At 43.1% G+C, this 24,354-nt stretch overlaps 1 protein-coding gene across 1 annotated transcript in view; it reads right to left on the bottom strand.

Annotated features, from left to right (window-relative positions):
• Pdk1 (pyruvate dehydrogenase kinase 1) overlaps positions 1 to 23,989 on the bottom strand; it is a 35,777-nt gene extending 11,788 nt beyond the window's left edge. The window contains exons 1-8 of the mRNA XM_059260687.1: positions 23,775 to 23,989; positions 22,062 to 22,203; positions 16,381 to 16,452; positions 8,923 to 9,107; positions 8,584 to 8,673; positions 6,774 to 6,851; positions 5,130 to 5,206; positions 3,526 to 3,624 (exon numbers count right to left, since the gene is read on the bottom strand). Coding sequence (XP_059116670.1) covers positions 3,526 to 3,624; positions 5,130 to 5,206; positions 6,774 to 6,851; positions 8,584 to 8,673; positions 8,923 to 9,107; positions 16,381 to 16,452; positions 22,062 to 22,203; positions 23,775 to 23,970 — 939 coding nt within the window. The 5' untranslated portion in view covers positions 23,971 to 23,989. The remainder of the gene's footprint in view (positions 1 to 3,525; positions 3,625 to 5,129; positions 5,207 to 6,773; positions 6,852 to 8,583; positions 8,674 to 8,922; positions 9,108 to 16,380; positions 16,453 to 22,061; positions 22,204 to 23,774) is intronic.
• Positions 23,990 to 24,354: the final 365 nt, after the last annotated feature.

The raw sequence follows: 24,354 nt of genomic DNA, 5'->3' as shown, positions 1-24,354 counted from the left end.
AGATCTGAGTCCCAGGGAAGGGAAGGAGGGATGGTGGGGAGGTGGATCTCAGTGTGGAGACTCAGGCAAGAGGAAGAACATTCCTGAAGCAACCACACGGAGAGAGATGTGAAAACAAAACAAGGCAACACTGTCTGAGACAAATGTGAGCCTGAGTCTGTGGCAAGAAAAGATCACGAAAGAGAGGAGAGAGGAAGGCTGGGTAAACAAAACGGGCCAGCTCGCCTTCGGTGCACAAACCACCGTTCTCAAAGCATATAGCTGCCAGCTGCTGCCGCCACCGCTACCACCATCACCACCACCACAACCATCACCACCACACCATACCACCACTATCACCACCACACCACACCACCACTATCACCACCACACCATACCACCACTATCACCACCACACCATACCACCACTATCACCACCACACCACACCACCACTATCACCACCACACCACACCACCACTATCACCACCACACCACACCACCACTATCACCACCACACCATACCACCACTATCACCACCACACCACACCACCACTATCACCACCACACCACACCACCACTATCACCACCACACCATACCACCACCACCAGCACTCCCCACCCACCCCTGCCTTTCTTCCCCTAACACTGACTCTCTGAGCTAATTCAAGTGAATCCAGGCCCAGAGGAAAGGAACCTTCTTGACTCTGGTTGTCTGTTTGTTTGTTTTAAAAATGAAGCTGGAGAGATGGCTTCACAGCTATGAGCACTATCCAGATGCTCTTGTAGAAGACCGAGGTTTGGTTCCCAGCACCCACATGGTAGTTCACAACTATCCACAATTCTAGTTCCAGGGGGTGCAGCACTCTCTCCTGAACTATGCAGGTACCAGGCACACACACAGTATGTAAACATACATGCAAATAAAACATAAAATATACAATCTGAAAACAATTTTAGTCTGCACACGTCACACAACTTTTAAAGTAAATACATTGAATTGCCATATACTTATAAATAAATAGCCAATAAAGACTAATAGAAACCTAAGGAGACAGTATGGGTACAGGGAGCAGAGGAAAATAATAAGTAAATAAATTGTAATTGTAAATAAATAATGGTAATTGCTACCTTCAGGGTGACAAAGAAACCAGACCAGAATAATAAAATGTGATATGAAATAATTTAAAACTAACTGATAATTAATAATTTTAATAAAATAAATGTGATACAGAATAATTAAAAATAATAAGAGTTCTTAAAAAATCTAAAAGATACTAGAAATAAAAATTCAATAGAAGAGCAGAGAGTCTGTAGTCAGAGAAGGGGTTGGTGAGATGGGTCAGTGGCTGCTGCCAAGCTTGCGGACCTGATTTCAATCCCAGAACCCAGGCTGATTCCCAAGGAAATGATGGGATGATGTTTAATATGACAATCAACCAAATAGGATCTTGACTACCTATAAGACAGTCTCTGGGCATGCCTCTGAGGGTACCTAGACTAGGTCCTTCTAGTCATGCCGGGGGGGGGGGGGGGGGTGTTCTAGATTAGATTTCTTCTGGCAATGCCTATGAGAGATTATCTTGATTATGATAATTGAGGTGGAAAGACCCATCTAAAAGTGGCCGGCCCCACCCCCGGTCTTGGGCTAGCCTGCAAAGGAAAAGGCTAGCTGAGTACCAGCATCCTGGCTATTTCCTGACCATGGATGACGCAATGTGGCCCGTTACCTGTGGCTCCTCTGCCATGCCCTCCCCAACACGATGGACTGGACCCTTTGACTAGGAGCCAAAACAACACTTTCTCTTTCAAGTTGCTCTTCCCAAAGATCTTACCACAGCAACAAGGGAAGAAAATAAGACAAACGAGTCCAGAGGTCCCAGAGAAAACAAAGGTCTATAGTGACTCTGATCACAGGGAATTCCAGAACACAATCCAGAAAAAGATCTAGGAACTTCTGTTAAAACAAAACCAATCACACAAAGAAAGAGGAACTACAGCAAAACCTTCTGAACCTCAGGTTGTTCCCAGAAGGAATAACCTGGGTGTCATCTGCAAAAACAGCAAAGGCTGGGCGGACCCCCAAAGTCACTCTTCCAACAGAGCACCAAGAAAAAGGAAAAACTGTAATTCTGTCAGGATCAGGACCCTGAAAATGAACCGGGAGAGAGGCGCTTCTTCAAGAAAAGCACTGAACAGTAGCTCTCTCTGTGTGGTCTGGGCCTATGCTCCTCTAGCCTGCTCCCGGCCCCACTCCACTGACAGGCCAGCAGTATGAGACCAGCCACTGACAGCGTTCCCCAGCACCCTGCCGCTACTAAGCCTCAGGTCCCACTGGACAGCTGTCAGAAACAATCAGAAGTCATGGAACACTGTGAGTGAGGGCTTGGAGGATGTGGGCGAGCTAGAACAAATAACAGGCTAACCAAGAGCTTAGGACAGTGAGGGAATAAGACGGCCATCAGGCTTTGGAAACCTCGACCCTGGGAATCTAGAAGGCCATACTCTGAGGGCTATGCTCCCATCCAGGAAAGCCTCCAGAAGGCCTAAGCTCTCAACCCTACCCGACTGAGACCAGCCTGCACCCCGCACTAAGTTACTCCATGTTGCATAAAACATGGTTTTTCAGACTGTGCCTTGCCCTGAGAGACTCCATTTCAAGGATGGAGGGCGAGTGGCGCCTGGGTGACATATAAGTGAGAACTCTGAAGAGAATTATTTGCATTGTTTTCCCAGTGCTGATTTCATACATGGAACTGTAGGTTGCAAATAATTATCTCCAGAGTTCTGTAGGTACCTGGTGATCCTGTCAATTGGCACTTGAGGCTGGGTAGGGAAGGGACAAGTAAGTGTCCCACTGCTACATTCAAGAGAGCTAACGCCTCTCTACCAACCATCCCAGAAAGCAGTGCGTGCTATTTACAGTATAATCCTCAGAACGAGCAATGCCAGAACACTCCTCAGAAATACAGTAAGTACAAAGCAGCTAAGACAAGCTGTGAGCAGCATGCATAAATGGCCAGAAAGGACCGCTGACTATTACACTCTGTATGTCACCTGATTGAACCTAAGCAAACAGCTCAATGAGAGCAGTGGGCCAGAGGGCTGGATCTCAGGACCCGTAGCTTTTATTCCCCGTGTGACCCTAAGCTCATCTCCGACCCTTAGGTTCCCACAACTATAAAATACAGCTAAAATCATATGTGCTCTAAGAAGCTGTGATGAACTGGAACAAAGCGGATGGAGAGCACTGCTTGAACGTGAAGTGAGATTAACTCTCCCTCACACCGAAAGTGCCCAAACATTTGTGATTTTCACTCATCAAAGTCTGTCTCTGGGTGTTCCTTCAACCTGAATCATCTGGATTAAGGACCAGAATAGAAACAGACTCAAAAGATAATTCTATAATCTGCCAGGTAAACAAAGCAAAGTGCTTATTATCTAGTTGACTGAAATTCTTTCCCTTGAGAATAAATTATGTATTATAGAAATTAGACTTATACTATTTTTGCATGCCTTCACATCCATTAAAAAAAAAAAAAAATTACCTTCACAGTCAAATCCTCCTCCCCCAGAGTGACATGAACTTGAATTGGGGGATAGACACCTTTGTCGGCATGGTGCTCCATGGTTGCTCTCATTGCATTCTGAAATACATTAGGATTACATTAAAGTACAGTTTAAAAAAATAAAAAAAGCAACTACTTAGAATTCTGAAACATAGGCACACTATTTGAATTTTAAGTTTTCTTTGTCATTGGTTTGAAGCTAAGAGAATTTACACCAGAAAATGTTTTGACCAGTTTCTAGAAGATGTGAGGCACACAAGGCCAGCACCGCCTGAGCACAGCATGGAACAGTAACAGGGCACGTGGCACTGGAGTAGATCTGATGAAGGCCAGAGAGAGCTGCGACCCGATGTGGAATTAAGAGGGAGAGCCCTGGCCGCCAAGGACTGAGCAGACCCGGGGAGAGGAGACTGCACAGTTTAATACTAGGTTCTAGACAAAACCCACTGTCATGGGCATTATATAATACGCCACAGCTTATATAAAGTTGTACTAAGTATCATAAGGTACGATCTTTACATGACTGAAATTTCAAGGGGAAACACAGTTCTAACACTTTTTAGCCACTGGTGGGTTTCTGTAGGTGTTAGGTAGATTCTTAATTTGCCAAACAAAGTGCATTCCCCGCCCCCTTACTTTCTTAGCTGTCTGTGCTATGGCACGCGTTTTCTTATTTTCTTTTGCTTTGGGATTTTCAGCCAGGGTCTTGCTGGGCAGCTCAGGATAGCTAGAGCTTGCACCTTCCTGTCCCCACTTCAGAGCACTGGGATTATGGAGTTACAGGTGGGGGCCACCGCACCTGGCCAGCCTGTTGGGATTTTGCATTATCTAACAGACAGCCATCTCTCTGCTCTTCTGGTCTGTTGCTGGCTGGAGAGTGGGCAGCTAAAGGAGGCGGCGATACAGGCCTGATATAGGATAGTCATTTTCAGCTGCAGGAACCAAACACAATTACCAACCACTTTCTTCTGACTAACAAGTGGGGGGAGGAAGCAGGGGGTGGGGAACGGGAGACACAATTCTCAACATAACCAGCATGCTTTGATTGAGTTTTCTGAATCTGTTATAAACAGCAACTAGTTCTCTAAGTCCAATATAAACAACTTTCTAAGGAAAAAAAACAGATCAAAGGCAATGTAAGTGGGGCTGGCTCAAGGGTGGAAAGTTGGGAATTACTATTCTAAATATTTGGGTTTATGAAAATATGAATATAACTCTACTAAGCAACGATCGCGTGCTCTGCCATTTTGGCCATTCAGTACACCTTTCCCAATCTTCACAAGTTTCCCTAGAGAATATTACCCTAGTTTCAAAGAGGACACCAAGGTTCAGAGAGGTTGAGTCATTTGCCCAAAGTCACATATTATGCAACAGAATAAAGATTCAACTCCAGGTCTGACTCCAGGGTCTGTATGGAGGCACCCATCTGCATAGACACGGGCTCTCTTCCAGCAAAGTGGCACGCTACTGACATGAACCGGCACTCTTAACGAAATAGGAAGGCCAAAGGAATATGGGTCTTAGAACAGATTGCTAAGCTCAAGAAAGGACTGGCAAAGGTTATGCAATACTAGTTTACAAACCTTGAACAGTTCAAACACCATGTGATAGAGATGGGATGGTACATAAACCACTTGTACTGTCTGTCCTGGTGAAATCGCTACAGAGCAGAAGAGAAAAATATGAAAGAACAGAGAGATGCGCTTAAAGCATTCTTAAGAATAAACTGGAGTGATGTGGAGAAAACATCAGCTTTGGAGGACGGCACTGTGGGGGGGGGGACTGTCCCACCATTTCTTCCCTGTCTTAAAGCATTCTTAGAATAAACTGGAGTGACGTGGAGAAAACATCAGCTTTGGAGGGCGGCACTGTGGGGGGGGGGACTGTCCCACCATTTCTTCACTGTCTTAGAGTTTGAACCCTGTACTCACACTTATGGATGACAAGGACAAGAACCCTGCTGCTATTCCTCAATCTGGTGTGAGAAGTTAGCCACCCATCTTCCCATGCTTTTCTATGACAGCAAGTGTCAAAAGAATTCAATCTTCAGGTAGGCCTGTACTTCCTAAGATGGACATCTCAGGAAAAACAATGTTTCACCTGAGTAGAACAATGTCTATTTTATTTCAGATATTTCTATGGATACAGCACTGGACTAAAAAATTTTAAAAAGCTAGCATCGTTTCTCAAGGGGTATATGTAACACAGACCTCTGGGGTAAGACATCATATGTCTAGAGTACTTTGACCAACAAGTAATTGGGCTCTAACTCAAACAATAAACCACTCTCCTCTGAACCCCCCCCCCCACTCGGAAACACGAATGGGATATATTGAAACTGCGCATACAGCTCAAGCTCCCAAACTCTCATCTTCCTTCCTGGGTGGCACCCATCAGAGGAATCAGCGTGGCAGGAAACCACAAGAGATTCCACCTCAACTGGGTAGCTACGCCACTGTTCCCGACTCGGAGGTCCAGAATGCTGCTTAGTTAAAGCCTATTAAAACGTATTTCGCCGGGCAGTGGTGGCGCACGCCTTTAATCCCAGCACTCAGGAGGCAGAGGCAGGCGGATCTCTGTGAGTTCAAGGCCAGCCTGGGCTACCAAGTGAGTTCCAGGAAAGGTGCAAAGCTACACAGAGAAACCCTGTCTCGAAAAACCAAAAATTTAAAAAAAAAAAACAAAAAACGTATTTCCTCCCATCACCTTCCCAAGGGATTATCTTAACCCAGGAGAGGTTTTCCTTGTTAAACTACTACCATGAGTCTCCTTCCAAAACCCTGAACCCTTTATCCAAAGGCAGGGTGGAGAGGCCACCAGAGAGATGCGGATGAGTGGCTTCCTTTGTCTTTCACATGCCCGGTCTCTGACTTCAACAATAAAAACTGACTTATAATACAGGAAGTAGAAAAAGGGTAATCTTTGCTATGAGGTATACACAAAAATTAAATATAATTTTCTTGGTATTTTTTCTGTCTCTGAAAAAAATAGCAACGAATCAAAATTATCAGTTTAAAATAGAGCAAAAACAAAACAACAAAATATCTGTCCTAAGAATCAGACTAAATTATATAAGTGTAGATGTGCACTGCACACATGTATCTTCTGCCTTCACACTTAGTGAAGAAGTTGATGGAAGAGTCCATTACTGTTCAAGTCAATCTCAACTTGCTCCTTGGTCGTCAGAACACGCATTACTGAGGACAGACGCCACCAGGCAGGCTTACCATTTAGTTCTTCAAGTTCTAGTTCAGGAGAGTTAACATAATACAAATCACAAAGCCGCCTAGCATTTTCATAGCCATCTAGTGTGAATCAAACAAAACAAAGAAGCATTAAATAAATTTACTTCTGTCTTATGCAACAAGAGGCCAACAGCAATGACAAATGAAAATTTAAAATTCTCTGCAGAAGAAAATACACTTTAACAATCTTAGTGAGGGGAAAGTCTTATGTGACAGAGCCCTCTGAGCCGTGAGAAAATAACGACAGCAAGGGTCACAAAAACTTAAAAACATCAGCATGGAAACACATACCATAAACAAAGCAAAAGAAAACCAGCAGGCTAAAGAGATCGTTATTTGTACATTAAATATACATTTACATTATACATTTGTTTTTGAGACATCTCAAAAACAGTTTAGGAAGTGGACACCTTTATTACTTGATAACTTTTTTGGGAAGCATTGAAAATTTAAATGCATAAAAATGTTTTTAATTCTAGGATTATTATTGTTGTTGTTGTTGTTGTTGAGGCAACGGACTTACTATGTAACCCCAGCTGGTCTGATCTCAAATTCCCTGGCTGGCCCTGAACTTACAGAGATCCACATGCCTCTGCTTCCTGAGGGCTGGGATTAAAGGTGTACACCACCATGCCTGGCAATTCTAAGATTCTTGCCTTATACAAGCAAATCACTATATATTTAAGAATGTTCATGGAGATACTGTAACAAAAAAGGAAAAACTGAAAACAACCTAAGTGTATATTATAAGGAGGATAGGTTATGGCACTGTGTTGCATTCTACAGAGCCATTCAAAAATGTGGGCTATGTCCATATGGCTGTGAGTTTGTAGCAAAATGTCTGACACTCCGTTTTCTAAAAGCAATAAACACTGTGGCTAGAGAAATGACTCAGCTATTAAGAACACAGGCCACTAGCCAAGTGTGGTGGCGCACGCCTTTAAAACCAGCACTCAGGAGGTAGGGGCAGGCGGAGCTCTGAGTTCCAGGGCAGCCTGGTCTACAGAGTGAGATCCAGGACAGTGAGGGCTACACAGAGAAACCCTGACTCAATTCCCAGTATCCACATGGCAGCACACACCATCTTTAATTCTAGTTCCAGGAGATCACATGTCTTCTTCTAGCCTCCAAGAGCGCCAGGCAAGTACATGAAGTACAGATATAACTGCAGGCGAAACATCCATACACTTAACTTTTTTTTTTTGAAAATTTAAAAACAACAAAAACCATAAAACAATTGTGCATGTGATGTCAATAAAAAATGCTTGATAAGATGCAAATTTCTAGTTTCACTGGGAACTAGAAAGGCCAGAGTCAGAACCTGAATATTTTATTATATTGATTTTCTGTGTATGTGTGTGCATCTGTGGGCATGTGCATGTCAAGGGGCACATATGGAGGTCAGAGGGGCAACTTCTGGGAGTTAGTGCTCTCCTTACAACTAGGGAGTTCTGGGGATTAAATTCAGGCTTTAAAGCTTGACTTTGTGTGTCTCTACACTAAGCCATCTCAGTGGCCCCTTTTTTAGGGGGCATAGGGAAAAGATTTAAATTTTCTGAAGCAAAACAGATTAAATACCCTTAGTCATATCACCAAACTTTACTAACAGAGAATTCTATCAGGAGGGCATTTACCTCACGTACTGCACAATTCACGTCATGAAGTGCTTTCCAAACCTAACGTTTGTTCCTAACATTTTTCTCTCATGACATAAGCAATAGTTACAAGGAAAGGACAACACTCGGCACTTTGGCGATGTTCGCATCCTTCTAGAAAGGACGAATGCACTTACCTTTAATAACTTCGACTACATCACAGTTTGGATTTATGCTTCCAATGTGTTTTCGATGAGATGGGCTTCCTTTTCCACCAAACAATAAAGCTATCAAAAGTGAAAAGCCAGATGAAGCGCATTTACCTAACACCCCTTTCCAGATCTAAATGATGTTGTTCTAAATGGTACCAAACAGTAGAACAAATATTTTCCTTAAGCGTAAAGATGACATTTTAAAGTCAATAAAATGTCTTCTTTGTACAGCAGTAATGTTCACTTTAAAGGGACATTTTCTAAATACACTTAAGAACGCAACACACATTAACTGACTACTACTTTCAACTCTGGGACACTTACAGTGCTGGTTGAGTAACATTCTAATTGAAATTCGACTCATGTAGAACCGATCCAAAAAGTACTGGACATTTTGACTGGTGACAGGATCCACCCCGAAGCTCTCCTTGTATTCGATCACACCCTGGGCCATGGTTGGAATAACATCATTGTGCCGGTTTCTGATCCTTATCACTGTGTCTGTGAATCTAAACAAACCTCTCTGTCAAAACATCCAAATATTTTGACAAGTGACTTTAAGATACAAATTGTAGCTACACACACACAAAAAAAAAAAACCACTAGTTCAGAGAAAGGAGCGTCAGTGAAGGCTTTCCCACACTTGTGTAATACATTTCAGGTCATAAAATACACCAGATTTATAAGGTATAAGGATCTCCAAATATAAAACCCATACGGCTGCCACACTACTGTGAACAGTTTAAGAGTTTCCCTTATCCATTGTTATCTAAGCATCTGAGGCTCACTAATGAGGACAGCATTCCAGAGACACACTGTCAACAAAAGGGCCCTTGCTTCTAGGGAAACACTCCACAGTGAGTCAGGATGAGTAAGCCAAGAGTGAGCTGTGCATCTCCTCCCTAGAGTCAAAAAGAGAAGAAACCACTAGGAACAGAACAGCAAAAAGAACTCTGATTTCAACCACCCTGAATTTACAAAGTGGATGAGAAAAAGAAAATTGTTGAATTAAAAGAGATTTTTCAAATCATACTGTCTTCTTATTTCTGTCAATTTAGGGAAAAAGATAAAAGACAGAAGTCTTAATTGTGATGTAACAAAACCAATCTCATAAACTAGCCATTAGGATTCACACTTCCAAATGAGTGCTTTCCCAAGGCATCAGCTTGAGTACTATTTAACTTACTCCAATGATTTTCTCATTGCTTAAAACACTTGGAATTCTTAGTTGATAATAAACTTCAAAAGCAAGCTATTAAGACAAATCATAATTTTAAAAAAATTCCTCAAAAACAACAAACAACTGGAAATTATAATCCTCTCGTTTGTTTCTCTCTTTAAAACAAAAACTGTTGAGCAGGGTATAGTACACTTTGTAATTAATACAAGTTTTTGTGTGTTTATTTTGGACCAGGCAGTCAGGACAAAAAGCGCTGTTTACATATGGCACTCCAATGCGGTGCACGTACATCCACATAAAGCCTGAGAAAGGTTTAAAAAGAAAAAGAGTTCTAGATACAAAGACAGAGCCAAGAGTAGTGGGCCACGTTACGGAGACTCATCCCCTGGCTGTGGCATTTGAGCCTGAGCTGCAGTACAGCCCATGCCCACAGTCTCACACAGGCCACGGTACAAAGAGGTGTCTCCCAGCCGTGCACTGCATGGTGGGTTTAGGGTTTTTGCTCACACACACAGAAAAAGGTTAGAGATACACAGTAAGGGCAGATTCAGACAAAAAGGCCTCTGAATGGGTCACAGTTGTGTGTTCAAAAAAATGTGTGAAGGCTTGAGAAAAGAGAAAGGGTAGAAACAGTCATAGATTTAAAAAAAGATTTAAAAATAATAAAATCCTTAAAAAGGGAATAGAGTAAAAAAAATATGATAAGCCATGTAAAGATGGGAAATACACAAAGAGACTGCACTCTATATTTTATTGTGTTGTCTTTGGATTTTTTGACTGTTAATGGGTGAATGATAACTGCTGAGAGACATTTGATTGTGAAAGATACTGAATTAAACCAACCTATATATTTTAAAAAAATCTTGACTCCAAAATTTAAGTCAAAAGGTATGTTCCTTTGGGGGAGAGGTTGTGTTTTTGTTTCCACAGAAAATGAGGCTATAGATTCATTCCAGGTTAAGGAAGATCAGGTTTGATTGAGCAAGACCCCCTGAAATCCTGACTACAGACATGGGAAAATAAACCTAAAGTAACTACAAGACATATGATGTATATTTTACCTGCTCAAACACATAACAAATATCATCTTTGGCTGACTTGTGTATGACACAGTTTATATTTGTATTAATACAGATAGGTATGTTACCTTTAAAAATTTATATATTTTTAGAACAAGGGGACCAGACACCAATAAAAAGAGCCCAAGTGATCCAGCATCCAAAACAGCTTCAAGGCTGCTGACTGAGATAATCCAGGTTCATGGAATACTCCAGCCAAGACTTAATAGTTATCCTGATTTTCTCAGGGTCCCTCAAAGATTACCAATGCCTACCAATCAACAGGAAGTAGTCTAAAAAACTATGTCCACATTCCCAAAATATTGGTTATAAATGTTTATCTTCATTTAAGGGATGTTGGTTAGAAATTGTTATTGGTCACAGTCAATTTCTTTCTAAAAGAAGAAAGAGGGATATGATATAGAAATGATGGGGGAAAAGTGTAGATTATTATGATGGGGGAAAAGGGTAGATTATTGACTCTATTTTAATCCAGAAAACAACTGTTAATCTCAAAATATTTTACATTGGTATGGATTTTAGTTTATTGATACAAATTTAAAGTTAATTTTGTTACACTGTATGTATATTTCTACTCTTGTTTAAGGTATTGCATTTATGTAGCTCAATTAAAATATAATATATAATTAAGAGTCACCTATAATAGTCAAACTTATAGTCATGTTAGTTAGGCTAAGTATACAAAAAAATATTTCAGGTAGACAGGTAATCTTCAAACACTTCAAAGACCTATAGAATATGGCATTTAAAATGTTTTAATAACTTAGACTTTTCATTACAGTGAGACACGTCTGCTCCTGGCAGCACCAATGTACTCCAGAGAAGTACAATGATGATGGGCACCAAAGAACCTCCATATGGAGTTGTTTTTTTTTTTTGTTTTTTTTTTTTTGTTTTTTTTTTTTATGGCAAAAGCTAACGATATGGACAAAGAAATTGCCTTTGCCTCAATTGCTGACAGTTACTGTCCAAACTGGACCAGCAGGACATGAGAAAGGTGACTGCCAAATTTTGCTAAGACAAGGTTGGACAGTCCTTCAAATTTCCCTGCTTCCCAAAATATCTGTCAGATATGCTAGGCCTGTAGGCTGAAGATGGATGCCCCAACATTACAGAGAAACTTTGAGTGACTGTCCAGGCAGCCTGATGTCCCTGTCATTAGGTAATTTCATCCTTCTGAAGTCTTTGATGGAGTTGAAGACTAGATAGCCATAGTTATAATTTTTCTTAGTTATGATGAAAGGGTAAATTAGATATAAAACTTTGGACTCACCAAAATAGGATGGATAAATTTTGCCAAAATACAAACAGACTGGATACTGTAACTGTAATTCTTACTTGATAGAAAAAAAGGGGGAAATGCTATGGAATAATGCTGTGGGATGTATGGCAAATGTGTTGCTAATTAATCAATAAAACACTGATTGGCCGTTGGCTAGGCAGGAAGTATAGGCGGGGCAAGGAGGAGAATAAAGCTGGGAAGTGGAAGGCTGAGTGAGAGAGACACTGCCAGCCACCACGATGAGGAACAGCTTGTGAAGATGCCGGTAAGCCACGAGCCATGTGGCAAGGCATAGATTAATGGAAATGAATTAATTTAAGCTATAAGAACAGTTAGCAAGAAGCCTGCCACGGCCATACAGTTTGAAAGCAATATAAGTCTCTGTGTTTACTTGGTCGGGTCTGAGTGGCTGTGGGACTGGCAGGTGAGAGAGATTTGTCCTGACTGTGGGCCAGGCAGGAAAACTCCAGCTACAAATGGCGTCCAACGTGGTGGCAAGAGTTTCCACCTAAAAACTGAGAAAAAAGATTCTAAAACGGAGCTAAAAACAGCTTCCTAATTGTCTCTCTCAAATGAGCGGCAGCTGCTGGTTTCAGCTACTGGTGGTTTCCTGGCGTGCGTGCTCAACCTGCAGTATGGCGGGAATCAGGCCTCTGCAAGTGGCACATTAAGCTGCGTGGTGGATTTAGCCTTTGCAGGTACAAAACAAAAAAAGAGGTTTTTGGACTATACGCTGCTTGGATAAAAGCATAGACCCACGATAGCTCCCAGAGCTGGTGGTAAATGTAGCCATGTTGGGAAGCTGAGGTGGGTGGAGCCAGCAGCCACAGCTGCTGCAGTTTAAGGCAAGAGATTCACAATAAGACAGATTCAGATGTAATAGTTTACAATGTGTGTAAAAGATACGTAGGCTTGAAAGAGAGAGAAAAAGGTGATATATAGAGTTATAGAAACAAATACATAGTTTTAAAAAATAAAGTCTTTAAAGAGACAGTAAAGGTAGTATAAAAATAAGCCATGTAAAGATGAATATTACACAGAGCATCTGGATTGTGTTGTCTTTGGGATTCTTAACTGCAGAGAGATATTTGATTGTAAAGGAAGCTGAGTTAAACCAATATGCATATTTTAAAGGTACTTTGACTTCAAAATTTGGATATAAGGATATGTTACTTTGGAAAGGAGTCTCTGCTTTTGTTCCTACAGAAAGCCAAAGGCTATGGATTTGTTCCAGATTAAGATACATCAGGTTTGACCAGCCAAGACCCCCTGAAGGTCTCCGATGACACCATGGCCCAGATGATCCAACATCCAGAATGGTTTGAAGGCATCTGGCTCAGACGATACACCCTCATGGACTACTCCATAATTCTAAAATTTTCTTTGTTTCCCCATAAGATACAGCGCCCCCTTCCAGCAGGAAGTAGTAAGAGAAGCTACGCCCAAATTCCCAAATTATATGTAATTTTACTTTGTTAAGGTTAAAACCTTCCTTTTTGAAAAAAAAAAAAAAAAAAGGGGGGGAAGTGCTGTGGGATGTATGGCAAATGTGTTGCTAATTAATCAATAAAACACTGATTGGCCGTTGGCTAGGCAGGAAGTATAGGCGGGGCAAGGAGGAGAATAAAGCTGGGAAGTGGAAGGCTGAGTGAGAGAGACACTGCCAGCCACCACGATGAGGAACAGCTTGTGAAGATGCCGGTAAGCCACGAGCCATGTGGCAAGGCATAGATTAATGGAAATGAATTAATTTAAGCTATAAGAACAGTTAGCAAGAAGCCTGCCACGGCCATACAGTTTGAAAGCAATATAAGTCTCTGTGTTTACTTGGTCGGGTCTGAGTGGCTGTGGGACTGGCAGGTGAGAGAGATTTGTCCTGACTGTGGGCCAGGCAGGAAAACTCCAGCTACAGAATAATCCTTCTGTACACTGTGTGAATATATGTCACTATGATTGGTTTAATAAACAAGCTGACTGGCCAATAGCTGAACAGAATAAGGTTAGGTGGGAGAGCCAAACTGAGAATGAGGGGATGAGGAAGGGTAGAGTCAGAGGAAATACCAGCACAGGAAATACCACAGAGGGAGCAGGAGATAAAAGAGTCATACTAATAAAGGTACTGCCACGTGGCAGAATGTAAATAAGGAATATGGGTTAACTTGAAATGTAAGAGTTAGTTAGTAATAAGCCTGAGCTATTGGCCGAGCATTTGTAATTAATATTAAGCCTCTGAGTGATTATTTGAGAGCAGCTGCAGGACAGGGAAACTCTGCCTACATAGCAACTCAGCTACAATCCCAGGCAGAGACTAAAAGCCAGGCTAGGCTATACAATGATTTCCAAGAAAGCCTGGGCCACATATAAGACCCTGTCTCAGAATACAAAAGCTGGTCTGGGGAGACAGATCAGCTGGTAAAGTGCTTGTTGCACAGGCATAATGACCTGAATTCAGTCCACACACATCTGTGTGAAATGCCAAGCATGGTAGCACACATCTGTAATCCCAGTCCTGGAATAAAAGAAGGATTCTTGGAGTTCACTGGCCAACCAAGCTAGCCTAATTGACTCTCTAAGCCACAGTGGGTGCCAGATACTGCAGATAATTCACAGATTACTGATAAAGGAACTATTTATTAAAAATATATTAAGAACAACTCACTAAACAGGATAAGGCAAATCCGTCACAGAGTCCTGGAAGGCCGATCCACAGTCAGTCCCCACCATCCAAGCCCATGAGGGAGAGAAGAGAAGGGGCCTGCATACCTAGCCCTCAGGTCTTAAGTTAGCTCAGAGGCCATGCCCTAGGGGCTGGTACCTCAAGGTCATAGGTGAAACAGGTACTCACTACAAGACCCCATTTCCAATAGGCAGATGGCAAGCATTCTAGATGCTGACACCTGAGGTTGTCCTCTGGCCCCCACACACATGCACAGGAACCTGCCTATGCATGAACATGCACACACAAACATAATTTTTAAAAGAATATAGGCCAGGAGGTGATGGCGCAAGCCTTTAATCCCAGCACTCAGGAGGCAGAGGCAGGCGGATCTCTGTGAGTCTGAGGCTAGCCTGGTCTACAAAGTGAGTTCCAGGACAGCCAGGACTGCAACACTGAGAAACCCTGTCTTGAAACCTCCGCCCCGATACCCTATCCTCCCCACCCCCCCTCAGCCAACCATAAAAAAGAATCTAGATGATGGATGTTTTCAAAAGGTTCTACAGTAGAAGCAGACTATTGATAGAATAGTCTATCACTTACCTTTTGCTTTGTTCCTAGTCCCACCAGTTACTAGCTACAAGACCCTAAGCCACAACCCTATTTGTGCATAAATACACTATCTCAGTAGAGTTGTTTTAAATACTAAGTGATGTCACTCACCTAGAGAGTGATCTTCTGCTGAATATTACTTTCAAACCAAAAACACATTTGAAAACTGCAGTAGTGGCATCCTTTTAAAAGACGGTCCAAAAATAAAGTATGACATATTCTGAGGACAATGGTCTTCACACTCTGATAATATTCATTAGAAGCAGATCACTGCCAAGTAACTAGCTGGGTTTATCAACTCTGGCATGTGGGCTGTGAAGGTGAGCACAGGAGTTACATGATCTTGTAAATCACAGACCACAGAAACCCAGAGCTGTTTTTTAATAGCCCTTCTAGATAACAAAAGAAGCATAAGCAGTTGTCATGTTTCAAAATTAGAGAACTTAGAAGGAAAATACAGACTTGTAAGCTTTTCCTCAAAAACAGAAAATTTCCAATTATTTGTGTGGCATCTGCACACATCAATGAGCAGTGGGAGCCGAGGTGGCTGTCCCTTTGGAACTGGCATGCCCTCCTCAGATTAAGAGACAGGTGGCATGCAGGTCACATCTAGACTTTCACTGATCATCACATATGAATTGCTTCTTCTTACTGTAAAAGGGACCTGGAGCGTGTTTTACATCCAGGCCAGCTCTGTGGTCTATACTGTCTTCTTGTCTTCAGTATCTATGTGGGCTGCTATAAATGGATACAGTAACTATGCTATAAAAGAAGCCTTGCTGTTTATAGCCTTTAATCCCAGCACTCGGTACACAGAGCCAGGCGGATCTCTGTGAGTTTGAGGCCAGCCTGGTCTACAGAGCGAGATCCAGGACAGTCACCAAAACTACAGAGAAACCCTGTCTTGAAAAACCAAAAAAAAAAAAAAAAGAAAAGAAAAGAAAAAGAAATAGGATCATACAATTACACTTACTCATAAATAGTTTTAGCATCTTCAGCACTTTTGTCCTTAAAATCAAGCAGCTCCTGAAGACTCTGGATATACCTAAAACACAAATCAGAGAGCTGAGTTTATTCATATTATGAAATTAGCACACAGGATATTTTTGATATTTTATAATTTTAAATTTAGAATACTCCTATAAATTATGGTTGAAGTAGGATTGCTGGTTTTGTTTTGTTTTGTTTTCTTCTTTCTTTTTTCCTTTTTCTTTCTTTTTTGTTTTTTAAGACAGGGTAAAATGCAGGCCAGGTATACACCACCAAGCCCTGCTTCAGGTGGTGTTGGGAACCAAATCTGGACTTTGTGCATGCCGAGCAAGCACTCTATCAGCTGAGCTACAGACCAGACCTGAAATAGGATTTTTACCCCCACTAGCATTTAAACCAAGTTCTAGGTACATGGTAAAAAGTATATATTTTCAGGCTGGAGAGATGGCTCAGTGGTTAAGAACACTTTCTGCTCCTTCAGACAACATAAGTTCAGTTCCCAGCACCCACAAAGGAGAGCTTACAACCACTGTGACACCAGCTCCAGGTGACCCGATACCCTCTACTGTTCTCTGTGGGCATCCACACACTGCATACAACCATGTAGACAGACAGACAGACAGACACACACACACACACATACACACACACACACACACACACACACACACACACACACACACACAAATAACTCTTTACAAAAAAAGGGGAAAAAAAGTGCACACATATTTTTACCATTAAAATCATAGATAAGGGCCAGGTGTGGCAGCATATGCCTTTTGTCCCAGCACTTGGGAAGCAAATAGATCTCTGTGAGTTCAAAGCCAGCCTAGTCTACATAGCAAGTTCCAGAACAGCCAGATCTAAATAGTGAGACCCTGTCTCAATAACAAAACCTAAAAAGCAGATGTTACCGAATATTTGTTTATATTATAAAGATGTGTCTCTGCCTAAGGCATCTTCTGATTGGTTTAACAAAGAGCTAAATGGCCAATAGCTAGGCAGAAAAGAGTAGGCGGGACTTCCAGGCAGAGAGAGAGACTGGGAGGAGGAATCTAGGCATGCGGATTCAAAGGAGACAAGGGGAGAACAGGATGTACAGTATGGAGAAAAGGTAACACTACATGGCAGCATGTAGGTCAATAGAAACGGGTTCATTTAAGTTCTAAGAGCTAGTTGAAAACAAGCCTAAACTAAGGCCGAGCTTTCATAATTACTAAGTCTCCATGTTGCTATTTGTGAGCTGGTGGCCCAAAGAAGAATCTGACTACAAACAGACAAGGACTGGAGGGTACAGTTTGGTGGTAAAGCATTTGCCCAGTGTACGCCCCTCAACACACACATAAGCACAGGTTAGTAGGTCAGATTTGAGTTAGGAGTTTAAGATTTACATTCTAAACCCTACAACTTCTTTAATCTTGCATATCCCACTGCATATTAGATTATAAATACCACATCATGAGAACTGAACTGTCATTCCTAACTGTGATCATGGGTAAATGTTTGTCTTAGTCACAGCAAAATGAGGGGTACACCTTGCTCTAAGAATCTAACTTAAGTGTAAGTGTTTGTGTTTTAAAACCTTAATTGTAAATGTTTATATCCAGTCAACAAGTACTTACTGAAAGCCTACAATCTACCATATACAAAACACAAAAGCCATTAAAATATAAGTTTTTAATTTACCCAACAATTCAAGGTAGGAGAGCACTTATTTAAGACAAAATGAGAAAGGCCATACTAAAGGCACCACAGGGCCAGGGCTGAAAATATCTCCACAACCATTCGGGTATGTTTACAATGTAAATCCCGCACGGTGTGCCTGGAAGCATTTCACACTGCCCCAACTTCGCAGGGATGGGACAAGGAAGGGACCTTTGACATCTGGAAATCCCTGAGCCAGTCTGACAGTGGCCCTGCTACAGTCAAAAGCCCAGTGGTTCTCATAGCTATCACCCTGCTGTAGCCCTGAAATTTCTCTGCGTTGGCAAGAAAAAGTCTTGTCTTTAGGAGGTATTTAAATCTCTCCCCCTTGTGAGGCAAAACCAGATTTCAAAAAGCAGAATAAGCTAGTTTTCATGAAGAACTGTAAGGAATGGGAAAGGTTTCCTTCCTCACTTAACTACATGAACTAGCCAACCCCTGGAGACCAACACGAAGCAGTCATTCTTCTGCTTATTTACTATTTATTTCCACTGTGTGTGTGTGTGTGTGTGTGTGTGTGTGTGTGTGTGTGTGTTCCTTCAGAGGCCACAAGAGGTTGACAAATCCCCAGAGCTGGAGTTACAAGCAGTTATGCATGGCCTGACCTTGGTCCTCTGGAAGAGCAGTGAACACTTTTAAGCCAATTTCCCAGGCCCTTGTTTATCTCCTTTTGATAATGACTTATTTTTAATTATGTGTACATATGTTGGGGAATATGTGCACATGTGAGTACAGAGGTCCTCAGAGTCCAGAAGGTGTTGGATTCCTTGCAGCTGGAGTTACAAGTGATTGGGAACCCCTCAGTGTGGGTACTGAGGAAAGAACTATAATATCTACAAATAGAAAAGTAGCATCTCCATTGATCCTAATGGGGGAATGTTTTGCAGTTACTTTTTTTCCCCCACTTAATTCTTGACTCTGGCCATTCATATAAACAAAAATTTTGCTTAATATTTTTCCCCCTGGCATGGCAGCTTACGATTTTAATGCCAGCACTGGGGAGGCAGAGGCAAGAGGGACCTATGTGAGTTCAAGGTCAGCCTGGTCTACATAGTGAGTTTCAGGCTAGCTAGGAATACACAGTGACCCTGACTCAAAAAAACAACAGAAATCGGCTTTTAGTTGGACATGGCAGCATACACCTGTAATCCCAGTTCCAAGGAGGTAGAGGCAAGAGAATCTCTGCAAGTTCAATGTCAGCCTGGTCTGTACAGTGTAACCAAAGTTTTTTTGTGTCCACCTGGCTCCTGCAGCTGCTCAGAACCAAGTAAATACAGAGGCTTATATTACTTATAAACTGTATGGCCGTGGCAGGCTTCTTGCTATCTAGTTCTTATATCTTAAATTAAGCCATTTCTATAAATCTATACCTTGCCACGTAGCTCGTGGCTTACCAGTATCTTTACATCATGGTTCTCTCATGGTGGTGGCGGCTGGCAGCGTCTCCTAACTCAGCCTTCCACTTCCCAGAATTCTCTCTGCTTATCCCGCCTATACTATACTTCCTGCCTGACTACTGGCCAATCAGCATTTTATTTATCAATCAATCAGAGCAACACATTCACAGCATACAGAAAGACATCCCCAGCACTTCCCCTTTTCTGAGAGGTGGAAACTCAAGCTGTTGGGCGCCATTTGTAGCTGGAGTTTTCTCCAGTCTCGCCCGGGCCTGCAGCCACTCAGACCCAAATAAACACACAGACACTTATATTAATTAAAACTGTTTGGCCTAACGGCTCAGGCTTCTTGCTAGCTAGATCTTATACTAAATTAACCCATAATTCTTATTTATGTTTAGCCACGTGGCTTGGTACTTTTTCTCAGCTCTGCCTTCACACCTTGCTTCCTTGTGTCTGGCTGGCGACTCCTGACTCAGCCTTCCTCTTCCCAGAATTCTCTTCTCCGCTTGTCTCGCCTATACTATACTTCCTGCCTGGCTACTGGCCAATCAGCACTTTATTTATTAACCAATCAGAGCAACACATTCATAGCATACAGAGTGATATTCACAGCAGCACAGTAAGCTCCAGGCTGCCCATGGCAGTGTCCCAAAATAACAACAAGGACCAAGGACCAGAAGATGGCTCAGTGGGTAAAGGCACCAGCCTAACAAAAAGTTTGATACCTGAGACCCACATGGGAAGGAGAGAACTGACTCTTGCTGTGGTGATACATGCCTATAATCCCAGCACTAGGGAGATGAAGACAGGAAGACTGTCTCAAAATAAATAAAAGATTGGGACAGGTGGCCACATAAAAAATATATATATATACCCTTAAAACTCCTATTATTAGGCTAGAGAAATGGTTTCAGTGGTCAAGAGAACTTCCTGCTCTTCCAAATGACCTGGGTTCAGTTTTCAGCACCCACATCGCAGCTCACAACCATCTGTAATTCCAGGTCCAGGGGATCCGATGCCCTCTTCTGGCCTCCACACACCCCAGGCATACCTTTGGTGCACAGATGTACATCTAGGCAAAACACCCATACACATAAAAAAAAACTTAAATTTAAAAACCTTTTATTATCATTTTGGGGAAATTGTAGTACCTATATATTTACAATAACTTCTTATTTTTAAAAGGGAGAAAGTGTCAGTGCACACACTATATCATCACACTGAACTCAGGAATACAGATGTTAATAAAAAGCAGAATAAGAGTTGTAACTTTTGTGATTTTTGTTGTTTGAAACAGGATCTCACTTAGATGAGTCTGGCCTAGAACTTGCCGTGTAACCAAGCTTGACCTTGAACTTCTGATCCTTCTGCCTCCACTTCCCAAGAGTGCTGGGAATACAAGTGTGCACTACTTCCTCTGATTTATGCAGTGCTGGAGGTCGAGGCCAGGACCTAGTGCATGTCAGCAATCACTCTATCAACTACACTACATCTCCATCCTCCAGTCTTTATAATTTAGAAAAAGATGTACTTCACCAAAATAAACTCACTTTATAATAAAATACATGCAGGCCTGAATTCATGTCATCATTCTGAAGACACCATTATATAGCAACAGCAGACAAATCCAAGCTTGAAACCCAGGGCTCCACTGCTGTCTGTGCTCACACCCAGACAAAGGACTGTATAGTGTCTTAGCTTCCTCACCAGTAAAAGGACTGAACCACACCTACCAGGAATGGTTAAAAGAATATAAAGAAATGTATGTAAGTATATAGCCATCAGTAAATGGTAGATACCTTTCTCTTTAGAATATAACACTCCAGCAGAGACTGTAGCATAAATCTCAAAGTTAGTAACAGTATTTCTGTGAAGGCCTGATTGGTTTTCTCAAAACCAAGGAATTTTAATCAAGTATAGTGTTGAGAAGACAAGACACACAGAGCAGAGGAGTGCCTCGATTGCCTTAAGATTCTACTGAAGAGCATGTGCAGGGCAAGAGAGGTGGCCCAATAGTTAGGAACACTTGCTACTCTAGCAGAGGACTCAGACTAAGTTCCCACCACACACAACAGGCAGCTCACAACTGTAGTTCCTGGGGATCTTGTACCCTCTTCTGGCCTGCACAGGCACCTGCACATGTGTGGTACATCTATACTCACACATTTACATAAAAAAAAAAAATAAATAAAGGGCATGGTGGTACTAACCTTTAATCCCAGTACCTGGGAGGAAAAATCAAGCAGATCTTTTTGATTTTTGAGACCAGCCTGATCTACATAAAGTTCCAGACCATCCAGGACTACATAGTGGGACCCTATCTCAGAAAAATATTAATCTACAACACTTGGAAAACAGAGACAAGTGGACCTCTCTGAATTTGAGGCCATCCCAGTCTACATAGAGAGTTCCAGGCCAGGCAGAGCTATATGAGACCCTGCCTCAATAAATAAATACATACATACACACACACACACACACATACATAAAAGTGTTTTCTTTAACCTTGAACAAAGTCCACAAGTCCACTGAAACTGTAAACACAAGAAGGGACTCTTACCAACTTTGTACCAACTGTACGGACGGGGTCCTGAGAAGATTGTCTGGAAGGAGGCTTATTTCTTTCATTATATTTGCCAATCTAACAGGCAGCTCTTGTCGCAGAAACATGAATGAGGTCTTTTCACAAGCATTTACTGATCCTGAAACCAAGCACAGTGGAGAAGGCAGTAAGTAGAAGACACAAGCTTTCAGGAGCCAGGAAGCGAGGAGAAAGGGGAGGGAGTCCCTTGGCAGGACCAGAGGGTAGAATTACCATAGTGAGAGGAAGGGACTGGAAAGCAAAGCTAGACCCAGGCAAGGTTGAGCTAACTGGTTACAAAGTAACCCTGACTCCAGAAGGACTTTCCAATTCCTGCTACTCCAATGGTTCAGTACAACAACGTAGGTTCGCACTTACTATCTATTTTAGGATTAAGATAAATTGCATGTGTCTGCTAAGGCTGGAGGCCTGAGAAGAGGTGAGAAAAGCCCCATTCTATATGCCTCACTGCTGCTAGCCTTTAGACATTGTGATCCCTGACTCTGGGTAAATTTTGACCCAGGTATGTCAAAGTTGACTAGACACAAATACAGTTCACTAAAACAGTCAGTGCAGACAAGGTTTTCAGGCAAAAGGAGGAAAAGCCACCAGCACCCTGTTAGCAACCACCAGGTAGAACCTACTCAATGGTCTGATTCCTGGGAAATTCACCTGCCCCCTTCTCCACTCTTGTATCCAGATGTTCGGCAGAATAGCTGATGAGTAGCCATCCCTTGGCAAACAACTTCACTTGAACTAAAGTCTTATTTCAGCGATCCACTCGAAACTAATTCAATCTTGCAGATGAAACCTTAGCAGAAGCTATCTTATCAACAGTAGGAGTATTATTAAGGAAAACATCTTGCAAAAGTTTAATAGCATATCCATGAACAAGGTGAACATCACTGCACCACAGCACAGACATTTAAAAACAAAAGCAAAAAAACGGGGCCTTGCGTACTCCCTTAAAAGAGAAATACAAAAAAAACCACCTGTCACTGCAAACCACAATTTTAAGATAAAGCATCCAGCCACCACTTAATCTCTAAGGCCGGCCAACCATGTTATAACCTGACAACACGACACAGAGATAACTTTTTCTACTTCAGAACTTTTGGATTTCAATGTTAGAATTTATATTAAGCGCACACACACACACCCCATTACTCCTGATGAGAAGTCAAAGGACTAATTCTGTAGTTCCTTCTGCAATTTGTTTCACACAGACAAGATCATGCACTTTACACGTGCTTGTGGCTGACTGCTGATGAAACGAACTTGCTCTGGGTGGAAACACTGCCGAGGAAAGAACTGGGCCAGTAGTAACTTGTTTCCCTGCCATCACGCCACTCTAGATGATCATCGCTGTGCTGGCACTGATCTCGCCTCTGCAGAACGCCACCCATGAAGCAGTGTGCGCTCTGGCCTTGAACCGGAGCAGCAAGGCTCCCCGGAAGACACCGGGTCCCAAGCGCGCACCTGCGCACGTGCGCGGAACGCTGCAGCCCGCGGGTCCCCTGCTTTGTTTTTCTCGCACACTAGGGCCTCAAGTCCCGGGTACGTGCCTGGCCTGCCAGCGCCCGCACGCTCCGGGGAGGAAGGAAGCACCCAAGACACAGAGGAGGCGACAAGAGGGAGGAGGGGTGCGCCTGGAAGGACGGGGTCCCGTGCACAAGGCCCAGCCGCCCTCACCGAAGTCCAGGAACTGCTTCATGGAGAGCGGCGACGGCGAGAAGCGCGCGTAGAAGTCCACCTGGCCCGGAACGCCGCGCTCCGACTCCGGCCCGGAGCCCGAGGCCGAGCCTGAGGCCAGACTGCGGCTAGCCCTGGGGACCGCGCAGCGCGGCCTGACGCCCCGGCCGCCTTGGAGCAGCCTTGCCAACCTCATACCGAGCCCCGCCGGAGGAGCCGGAGCCCCGGGCGCCAGCCTGCCACTCTGTGCGGCGGCCCGGGCGCTACGTGCGGGACGTGGCGGGCCACGGGGGCGGGGAGCTGCTGTCAGCGCCGCGGCCACCGCCCCCTCGCTGGAGCCACGCCCCTGTGGGCGGGGGCCCCGAGGGGATGGAGGCTGGAGAGGAACAAGAGGGAGCGCTACCCAACCCCCGCCTCGCTGAAGCCACGCCTTGCTGAGGCCACGCCTCCACGTGGGCGGATCCTCGAGAGGACGGAGACGTGAGAAAAGAGGGAGCGCGAGCCTCCGCCCCTCATTGAAGCCCCTCCTCCTCTGGGCGGGCCCCGGGGAGGACGGAGGCGGGGAAAGGGAAAAAGGGGA

Source organism: Peromyscus eremicus, chromosome 4 (assembly GCF_949786415.1).
Source record: "Peromyscus eremicus chromosome 4, PerEre_H2_v1, whole genome shotgun sequence".
NCBI classification, from domain to species: Eukaryota; Metazoa; Chordata; class Mammalia; order Rodentia; family Cricetidae; genus Peromyscus; species Peromyscus eremicus.
Note: the sequence above shows the minus strand (reverse complement) of the source record. Positions and strands in the feature narration are given on the sequence as shown.